The 10,879-nt window shown below is 41.8% G+C and overlaps 1 protein-coding gene across 1 annotated transcript in view; it reads left to right on the forward strand.

Moving 5' to 3' along the window:
* The window catches only part of Znf318 (zinc finger protein 318), a 37,834-nt gene that overhangs the window by 7,540 nt on the left and 19,415 nt on the right, over nt 1-10,879 (forward strand). The window contains exons 3-5 of the mRNA XM_004624123.2: nt 4,717-5,353; nt 6,326-7,759; nt 9,293-9,392. Coding sequence (XP_004624180.1) covers nt 4,717-5,353; nt 6,326-7,759; nt 9,293-9,392 — 2,171 coding nt within the window. The remainder of the gene's footprint in view (nt 1-4,716; nt 5,354-6,325; nt 7,760-9,292; nt 9,393-10,879) is intronic.

A 10,879-nucleotide genomic window follows, 5' to 3' on the forward strand; every position in this document is an offset into this window, starting at 1 on the left:
GAGAGAGAGAGAGAGAGAGAGAGAGACAGAAAGAGTGTTGTGGCCAGCTCAGCCCACCAGGGGGCAGGGCCGGCCGGCATGTGGTGCTGGGGGATTGAACCGCGGTCCCTGATGCTCTTGCCAAGCTTGTTCCAAGCAGGTGCTCTAGACCACTGAGCCATCTCTCCAGCTCCTACAGTATGTATTTCTTTAGCAGATGAATACAAACTGTACCATACAGTATACATATGTTGTTAAAATTACATAGGTTTATGAGTTTAGAAAATGGTTAAGAATATTAAAAGTGTTTTTATTTATTTATTTTTTTGGCGGAACCGGGGATTGAACTCAGGCCCTTGCGCTTGCCAGGGAAGCGCTTATTCCACTGAGCCATCTCCCAGCCCCTAAAAGTGTTTTTAAAAGTGTGGGAAAGGTTTATAAAAGCATGGGAAGGGTTTACGAAGCCTTAAAATACACATAAATACTAAAGTAAATATAATGTCACTGCTGTGCTGATTTTCACTTATTATAGGGGTGTCTGGAACATCTGCAATAAGTGAGGGACCACTATATTCATGTGCATAACACTTTTTAATAGCCAATAATATTTCATTGTATGCATAACTATGCATAACTGCATCACCACATTTTGCATATTTATCAGTAGTAAATGGATGGACAACAATTGAGTTATTTAACTTTTCTAATCTTTTTTTTTTTTTCTTGGTGGAACTGGGAATTGAACTCAGGCCCTTGCACTTGCCAGGGAAGCGCTTATTCCACTGAGCCATCTCCCTCCCAGCTGAGTTATTTAACTTTTGATTAAAAAAAAAAAACCTCTTGATTGTTATAAATAATGCTGCTAGCTGGGCATGGTGGCACATGCCTGTAATCCCAGCACTTGGAAGGCTGAGGCAGGAAAATCATTGTGAGTTTGTGACCAGCTTGGGCTACAAAGTGTGCTGTCAAGGCTAGTCTGAACTGCATAGCAAGACCCTATCTTAAAAAAACAAATCAATGCTGCTAAGCTGGAGGTGGTAACACAGGTCTGTAGTTCCAGCACTCAGAAGGCTGAGGCAGGAGGATCACTGTGAGCTATATGCCAGCCTGGGTTAGATAGTGAATTCAAGGACAGCTTGTACTACATAATGAATCCTGTCTCAAAACAGAAAAATGCTGCTGTCAACATTAGTATACAAGCTTTTATGTGGACCTAATGTACTTTTTTCCCCTTGGTGGTAATGAGGATTAAACCCTGGGCCTTGTGCATGCTAGGCTATAGCAGCTGAGCTATACTCCCAGCCCTATTTTCTAAGTTGTTTAATAGAAATTGGGTAAACACAAAATAATAGAATAGTACAGTGAACCCTCATGTGGCTACTATTTACATCTAACAATCAATTTTAAAAGAGACTTGGTATTAGAAAATAGTTGGATTTAACCTAGGCTTCTAGGGAGTGTCTACCACTGGACTCCTCAGTCTACAAGAGATGTGGTACTTCTTAGGGCTCGCTTTTACCACACCTAGTCTTCTCCTTTATTTCTTAGGAGTCCTATGGAAAGAGGATCTGAGTTTCTAATAAGCAGCCTGGTTTGTGATTGTATTTATATGATAGCTTAAAAAATATTTATATGCCTCCTTTAGGAGTTTCCACATCTGGGCTGAGGCTTCCTGAGAGCCATCTTATTCCTAGCTTCTTGACATTTAGTGTTGGCTTAGAGCATGAGCTGGTATTCATAATAATTTTAGGGGCCTGCCCCTTAGCTCAGTTATTTAAGAGCCTGCTTAAACAGTCAGTCAGCTCAGGTTGCTGTGGTTCGACCCCCAAAACTCAAGCCAGCCAAACCTGCCCTGAAGGCATTCTGAGTGAGCCAAAAAATAATAATAATAATTTCAGTGTGGAGCTGACCATAAAAGCATAGATGAACTTTCCACTACCCATGTATAGCCTATTTTTGTATAGTAGATAGTATTTTAGTGGTGGAGTGACAGCTCATGGCCATTGCTCCCTGGAAATAGGCACAGACATGAATGATACACCTACAGAGTATAAAATTTTTTTCATTTTTTTTTTCCAGTCATTTTTAAGAGGTCATCCTCGGTACATTCCCAATCCTTCTTACCTCATACTATATTGATACTCAAAATTCCCTAGGTTACAATCTGGATTTCTATAGGCAGCATTCTTTTAGTGGAGGTGAGGAAGTTTAACCTTGTTAGCCTTTCATAAAATAACTTGTTGCTATTGCTCAACTCTGTAGCTTTGAACAAAGGCAGCACTAGTGGGAAAGAAAAGGCAACTTCTTGCTGTTCTGCTAAGGTAGGAAAACAACTACAAAAAAATCACTTCTAGAAACATATGCATGCATGCAAAGTAGCCACTAGAAACACTATGGCCATAATTACTACCCTTTACATGGTAACATGAGTAGCACGAGTAACATGAAAGAATTTGAGCCTGAGTAACTTGGAAGAATTTCATTTTTCTTCCAGATTGTTTAAAAGTTATGTTTCAGTAGTAGAGGTTTATTCTCTCTCCCTCTGCCCCTCCCTCCCTCCCTCCATCTCTCCTTCCCTCCCTCCCTGTCTCTTGTCTCCCTCCCTGTCTCTGTGTCTGTCTGTCTGTCTCTGTCTGTCTGTCTGTCTGTCTGTCTCTCTCTCTCTCTCTCTCTCTCTCTCTCTCTCTCTTTCTTTCTTTCTTGTACACAGAATCAGACTCACAACTTTGTACTTGCTAGGCAGGCACTGTGCTGCTGAGCCATGTCCCCAGCCCAGGATCTTTTTTTTTTTTTTTGTATTTTAGTACAGGGTCTACAGGGTCTCACTACATAGATCATACTCGTAATGGGTCTGCCTCTGTTCAGCCTCTCAGGCATTGGGATTATAGGCACGCACCACCATGCCCAGTCTCATTTGCCATCACATTGCTCCCTGGGAGCAGGGCTGGCACGGCACACTGGGGATAGGACCCAGCCGCTTCGCTCTGCCTAAGCAGGCGCTTTAATCTGCTGAGCTGTTTGGCCGGCCCTAGGATTTTATTTTGATCTATGATTTACATTTCTTTTTTGGTTATAGAAGGTCTGTGGCCACAGTACCTAAAAAGGTTAGGTCTGGGGGCCTGCCCATTAGCTCAGGTGTTTAAGTGCCTGCTGAAACAAAGCAGTCAGACTCAGGATGCTGTAGTTCAATCCCCTCATCCTCAAGCCAAACCAGACCTGCCCTGAAGGCTTCCTGAGTGCCCTCCCCCCAAAAAAAAACCCCTTCTGGGGCCAGGGAGATGGCTCAGTAGAGCAAGCACTTGCCTGGCAAGCGTAAAGGCCTGAGTTCAATCCCCAGTTCTGAAATAAATAAATAAAATAAATAAATAGGTTAGGTCCAGTGTATATGGTGCAGAGCTCTGGGCTGAAAGGACAGTTGTCTCATCCTCTTATTTTTTTCCTTCATGCCACAGATATCTGAAACTTTTATATTTCTGAGAAATAAAAACATAGTGAGCCACACCATCACCTGTTTGGGTCAAAACTCAGCAGAGTGCTTGTGGATATCCAGGTAAAATAGGGAAAAGGGTAAAAAGCCAATTTTGTGGTTTTTAAATCCCCTCATACCCACTTTCCCCAACTGAAATAGCATATAAAACTTTAACATGTAAACATCATGAAGTTGGAGCTAGTGTAATGAAAGTAGGGTGGAAGGCCTAGAGTCTTCTAGTCCTGTTTTTCTAGTACTCTTTTCTTTTAGAGAACTACTGAACATTTTTGAGAATCTCTGGAATACCAATTAAAATCCATTGTTCTGGACTGATGTTCCTCAGACTTTAAACCTGGACAATAGATGCACTTGCCAGCCAAGTGCTTATTCTACTGAGCTATCTCCCCGGCCCAAGGACAACAGATACTGTCCTGGAGGTCTTATTAAAATCAGCTCTATAAAAATAAATAAAATCAGCTCCGGCTATAGTAGGCTGAACCTGAGGATTTGTATTTCAAATAAGTTCCCAGTTAATGCCAATGATGCTTGCCTAGACAACACTTTTGGTAGCAAAGGGCTAGAATTTAGTTAGTCTGGAGTTGTGTAAACCTGAAAATCTTTATAGTCTGTTAGTGGTGTTTTCTTTTCTTTTTTAACTTTTTTTTTTTTAACTTTTTTTTTTTTTTTTTGGCAGAACCGGGGATTGAACTCAGACATTTGCGCTTGCCAGGGAAGCGCTTATTCTGCTGAGCCATCTCCCCGGCTCCTGTTAGTGGTGTTTTCACATCTCCCAAATTGTAATATGGTACTCTACATTCTAATCAAAGAAATTAGTGGGGGCTGGTGAGATGGCTCAGTGGTCTAAAGCACCTACTTAGAACAAGCTTAGCAAAGCACAGGGACCGCGGTTCAATCCCCCAGCACCACAGCCAACCAACCCCCGCCCCCTGGTGGGCTGAGCTGGCCACACACACACACACACACAAATAAATAAATAAATTAAAAAAAAAAAAAAAGAAATTAGTGTAAGAGCTCTGTTTACATGTACTGGTAGATCACCCCCTGGTTAGAGGCTGAAACTGCTTGTGCCTCTGGGGAAAGGGAGGGAAAATGCTTCATGTACTACATAGATCTGTTCTTAGATTCCATGATTATTATCTTTTTTTCCTAAACATTGTGTAGTCACTAGCCAAATAATAGTCTGAGCCTTGTCTGGTTTTACCCTTTCCAAGACCATTGTATTTAGTGATGCTTGTCTCTTTCCTCAGGGATGATCTGATAGATGATTCTGTCTTCACTCGGCGCTCCCAGTGCTCTCGGGGTCTTGAGAGATATATTTCCCGGGAGGAGGGGCCTCTTAGTCCCTTCTTGGGACAACTTGATGAGGACTACAGAACAAGAGAAACTTTCCTGCATCGATCTGATTATAGTCCTCACATCAGTTGTCATGATGAGCTGTTGCGGGGAACAGAACGGAATAGAGACAAACTGAAAAGCTCCTACTCTGTACGATCTGAAGACAGGAGCCGAGAGGCTAAAAGGCCCCGTTATGACGATACAGAGAAGATACACAGCATGGGAGGGGATCACTCAGCTTTTACATCGGGGACTCGAAACTATCGGCAGCGTAGACGTAGCCCAAGTCCTAGGTTTCTAGACCCTGAGTTTCGAGAGCTGGACCTTGCCAGGAGAAAGCGAGAGGAAGAGGAGCGAAGTAGGAGCTTGAGTCGGGAGCTGGTGGGAGAAGATGATGGTGGCAGTAGCTGTTCCATTCCTGGATTATCAGGTGCCCTGACAGCTTCGGAGCCCAAATATTCTTTGCATCGGCCTGAGGAAGTGTCTGTGATGCCCAAGAAGTCCATTTTGAAGAAGCGGATGGAGGTGGACATGGAGTCTTCTGTGCAGGTGTCTGTTAACGTATTTTCTAGGGCCTTTTACTAGTTCCTCTGGTGTCTTACACCCTGGTTACTTTCCTGGAGGCTGTATTCCTAGTGGTATCTTTGTAACATGTGCTGGGCCAATGTTGTTATACCTGTAAACTTCGCCTTATAGGAAGGAGTCTTGAAGTGAAACTGGGTTTTATAATGAATCAGTAGAGGGCGTCCAATGTCACATTGTTAGGTTAAAGAGACATTATGGTGAGTATCTACTGTAAATTTTTTCCTTATGGTAGGTAATCCTGTAGGAATCTTTAAATATAGGTTTCTTGAAAATGAATTTTTAAAGAGCAAAAAGAAGAGGTGATCTGAATTTCCTCATGTCTTTTTAGAGAGAAGACAAATGTGTAAGTTGTAGGACACTAGACCAGAAAGCAAGTAATTCTGATTTTTGGACCCACTGCTGCCATCAACTTGCTGCGTGATTTTTAGATAAGTCACCTAATTATTCTGAGCCTTGCTCTTTTTCCTCTCTCAGGATAGGATGGTCAGGCAAGACCATTAATCTAGCTAAAGGCTTTCAAAGAACTGACTGAGGGTACTTATAGAAGCAAGTGGTGCCTACTTAAAGTAGGTAAAGTTCCAGAGTTACTGTTGACTTCAAAGCAGCACCATTTGTATGTTTTTTCCTTTGGGGATCCACAGAAATGAAAATAAGATGTGGGATCTCTAAAATTCTTTTGAAATCACGTTCTTTGGGGGTGAAAAAAAACTTAAAAGGGCGAAAATGGGAATTCCATGCAGTTTGCCTCATTTTCTTGTTGGAGAAGAGACATCTGGAGAGATGGGTACCCATATCTTAAACTTGGCTAAGGACACTTTTTTATCCAGACATATCTCCCCTATTGATTCAGGAGGAGAAAGATTTTAAGGTATTTATCTCAGCTACTAATATTCTGAGATCTGCTTATAGCTAAATCAGTTATGTTTGTCTTTGCAGCTTGGTGGTTTTTCCAGCAGCACCAGCACTAGCCAGGATCACCCTGGGTACTCTGGACATTCATCTCTTCCACTAAGTGGTGCTATTACAGCTTTTGCCTCAGAAATTGAAGACAAGGAGACAACAGTAGAGTCTGCCCTGAAGGAACCTCAGGGCAACCACTACCAATGGGGTCCTCTCCCTGCTGTGCCTAAAGACAGCAGTCCTCTCAGAGAAAAATTTGGAAGCTTTCTGTGCCACAAGGACAAACTGGATTTGAAGGCTGAGGGACACACAGATTTCTTACTGCCTCATGAGAGAGCTAGCCAGGATGGAAGTGGGTTTTCCCGCATTCTAAGCATGTTGTCAGATTCTACCAGCACACAAGAGAAAAGACGTCGAAGCTTCCCTGATATTGAAGATGAGGAGAAATTTCTCTATGGGGATGAAGAAGAAGACTTGAAGGCAGAGTCCCCACCAAAAGCCTCTGGGGGATCTGAGAGTGAGGTTATAAGGCAGAAGGCGAGCTCTCTCCCCTCTTCATCTCCAGCTATAAAGCTGGAATCTCTAGAAGAGACCAATCCTGAATATGCCAAGATTCATGACTTGCTAAAGACTATAGGGCTGGACATTGGAGTAGCGGAAATTAGTCAACTGGCTGTGCGCACTCAGGAGCGACTTCATGGCAAGAAGCCGTCCCCACGCTCCACAACTGACAGGCGTTCCTCTGTTGACCGACACTTTCCAGCAGACCGTTCCTCTGTTGACCACCGTTTCTCGGTTGAACGGTGCTCTTCAGATCCCCACAGACTGGATGACAGGGAGGCACATCATGGCAATGCACACTCCCCAGAGGGGTCCCATCCACACTCAGCCTCCTTGATAGAGCCTTACCTACTCACAAAACACAGCCCTCCTTTCCTAAAATCTGACCATCCAGTGGGTCATATTTCAGGACCCAAGGTAGTTGGCGGTGGGTTTCAGTCAGCTGTTGCAGTCAGGTGTATGTTGCCCTCATCATCGTCTACCCCAATTAGGCATCCCCACTCTGCTTCATTATCTCAGTTTCATGTGCCACAGGCCTCTCAGTTTGCTGCAGCTCAGATACCTCCAAATTACCAGGGACCAGCCATCCCTGCTGCCTCCTTTGATGCCTATAGGTCCTACATGGCCTATGCAGCTGCAAGATGGCCCTTGTACCCTGCCTCTCAGCCAGCAACCCCCCTTCTACCTGAGCTACACAGAATAATGCCACTAACCAAACAAGCTTCTCGGAGCCGTCCCAACCTCCGTGTGATTCCCACTGTGACTCCTGACAAGCCCAAACAGGAGGAGTCAGTGCCAGACTCAGTTCCTGCTGCCCAAGTGCCTGTCCAGGTGTCCATCCCACCACTCATCAGATACAACCCAGAGAAGATCTCCGATGAGAAGAATCGTGCTTCCCAGAAGCAGAAGGTGGATATTCGCTTCAGGGATTTTATGTCTGAATTTTTAACAAATTTGTCTTTTTTTTTTTTTTTTTTTGTGGAACTGAGGATTGAACTCAGACCCTTGTGCTTGCCATGCAAGCGCTTATTCTACTTATCTCCCCAGCCCCTCAAATTTGTCTTTTAGAGGGAGCTGAACATCTGTAAGGGTCTTCTACTTTAAGTCCTTTGGAGGTTGTAGTCATCACCCTAAGTATATAACATAAAAATAACCCCTTAATCTTCTCATGTGTTTTGTCCTTACAGCTAAACAAAGTATGGCAGTAAGTCCCATTATGATTACTAGACTTTTCAATATTTTATTTTGATCCATATTTGGTTCCTTGAGAACACTGAGGGTAAGACAGAAAAACCTTAAGGTATCCTTTAGTCTTATTCTTTTTTTTTGGGCGGGGGGCTGGCTCAGAATGCCTTCAGGGCAGGTTTGGCTAGCTTGAGTTCTGGGGATCGAACCACAACAACCTGAGCCTGACTGCTTTGTAGAAGCAGCAACTTAAAGAACTGAGCTAAGGGGCAGGCCCTCAGTCTTATTCTTTTCAAGATTAAAAAAGTTAGATAATCCTTGGAAGGGAAAAAAATACTTCCTCTTAATTTTTTATTATACTCAAATACCCTGAACTTTAGGTTATTGAACTGTTTTGGAAAGAGGAGTTTAGATTCAATAAAGACAAAACTTAAGACCTCAGAGACAGGAAGGTCTAGGAGACTGAGCACTTTCTCATTACTTTCCCTCTAAGAGACTAGCACTTAAGTCACAGCTGATAATACATAGGCTTATTTTTATTGCCTATAAGAGACAAGCCATATTTTTTTCCTGTTAGGTGATAGTAATATATTTACTTTAGGGCAAATACCTGTATTTTAAATCTTCTCACTGTAACTGGGTAAGTTAACTTTATATCAGTTCAGTTTTTTACCGTAACAGAAAATGTGAGGATTAAATAACATGAAATATATATGTGAGTAATATGGTGCCTCACCCATGACAGTTTGCTTCTCCATAGCTCCCTTTGGCTCAGAACCAGTGTTCAGTAGTTACTGTCAGTGGCTTAAAGTGATTGCTGCAGAACAATAGTACTCTGGGTAGTATAGTTCTGAAGAAGAGGATAATTTTAAAATTGATTAGAATGAAATACCATTTTGACTATAAAAATGCAGCTTGAGGTGATACTTTTAAGTGAAATAAACTGGAATATTTAAACATTGCATGATTTCTCTGATGTGAGAAATGGAAAATGTAAAAAAGGCCAAAATATATAATATTGGCGGGGGGGAATCAGTGCCTCATTGTATAGGCACTTAATCCATGTGTTAATATACCTTGTGGGCTGGGGAGATAGCTCGGTGGAGCACAGGGTCCTGAGTTCAATCCCCATTACTAGGAAAAAAAAAAAACCAACCCCGAAAGAGTCTGAGATACCTAGCATAAGGATTTCTGGAAGAAAGCAGTAGTAAAAAGATGTTGGAGACTGAGGGACTCTTACCATTTTGTATTCTGCAGGTTATTGAAGAAAGGGAAAAACTGAAGAGTGATCGGGAAGCTCGCCAGAAGAAAATGTACTATCTCAGAACTGAGTTGGAGCGGCTACATAAACAGCAAGGTAACAGACAACTCCTGTGCATAGCGGCTGCCTTCTTTTGTAGTGACTTGAACAGAGGAAGTGTTGGTACTCTCAGGCAGATTCAATGATCCAAAGCCTCACTTTAAAAAAAGTTATGACATAGAGTGGAAGTTACCACAATAAAGAAGGCACTGTTCTCTCAGATTAACATTTCACTGCATTTGCTCTGTTCTTTTATTTCTATATGTGAGTCTGTGTGTATATGTGTTTTTTCTTGAACAGTTTTTTTGTTTGTTTGTTTTTGTTTTTTGTGGTACCAGGGATTGAACTCAGGACCCTGCGCTTGCCAGGCAGGCGCTTATCCTACTGAGCTATCTTCCCAGCCCCTTGAACTGTTTTATAGTAAGTTGTAGATAATGGTTATTGTTAACACCTAAATACTTAAATATATATTTCCTATCAATAAAAAATTTATATAAATAATACATAGTACACTAATCAAAATTAGAGAAATTAACCGCAATATGATATTACATAGGTCACCAGTCATATTTTACCAATTATCTCAATAATTTTTATATGTGTGCTTGCATGTGTGTATGTGTTGCTGGGAATTAGGCATAGAACCTTTGCAGTGAGCTACATCCCCAACTCTTTCTTAGTTTTTACAGGTATGTGCAACCATGCCCAGCTCCAACTAATTCTCTTTTTTTTTCTTTTTTCTTTTTTTTCTTGCTACCAGAGATCAAACTTGGGACCTTGTGTTTGCCAGGCAGGCGCCTATGCTGCTGAGCTATCTCCTCAGCCCCCAGTTATGTTTTTTATAGTAAAAGAAATACTTGTTCATCACATTCAGTTGATATGTTGTTTCAGTTTCTATCTTTTTTTTTTTTTTTTAACCAGGGATTGAACTCAGGCCCTTGTGCTTACCAGGCAAGCGCTTATTTCACTGAGCCATCTCCCCAGCCCTAGTCTTTTATCTTCTAATAACAACTCCTGAGCCTGTTTTTTATAACATTGACATTTTAGAAGAGGTCACATATTTTATAGTATGTTCCTTAATTTTGGTTTGTTTGATGTTTCCTTATGATTAAATTTGGATATTCATTTTGTGGCCAGACTATTGCAGAAAGTGATAAGCTTATTCCATGTGTTGATTTATTCCATTATTGGTGATGTTAACTTTGATCATGGTTTCTTCACCGTAAAGTTACTATTTTATTCATTTAAATTAATAAGTATTTTATAAGTGAGATACTTTAAAATTATGTAAACATTTAGTTATGACTTAGATTTCCACCCACTAATTTAACATCTGTTAATAATTCTTGTCCAGGGGCTGATGAGATGGCTCAGTGGTCTAAAGCACCTACTTAGAACAAGCTCAGCAAAGCACAGGGACCGCGGTTCAATCCCCCAGCACCACATGCCAGCCAGCCCGCCCCATGGTGGGCTGAGCTGGCCACACACACATACACACACACACACACAAATAAATAAATAAATAAAATTAAAAAAAATAATAA

Source organism: Octodon degus, unplaced genomic scaffold (assembly GCF_000260255.1).
Source record: "Octodon degus isolate 3935 unplaced genomic scaffold, OctDeg1.0 scaffold00005, whole genome shotgun sequence".
In the NCBI taxonomy this organism is placed as follows: Eukaryota; Metazoa; Chordata; class Mammalia; order Rodentia; family Octodontidae; genus Octodon; species Octodon degus.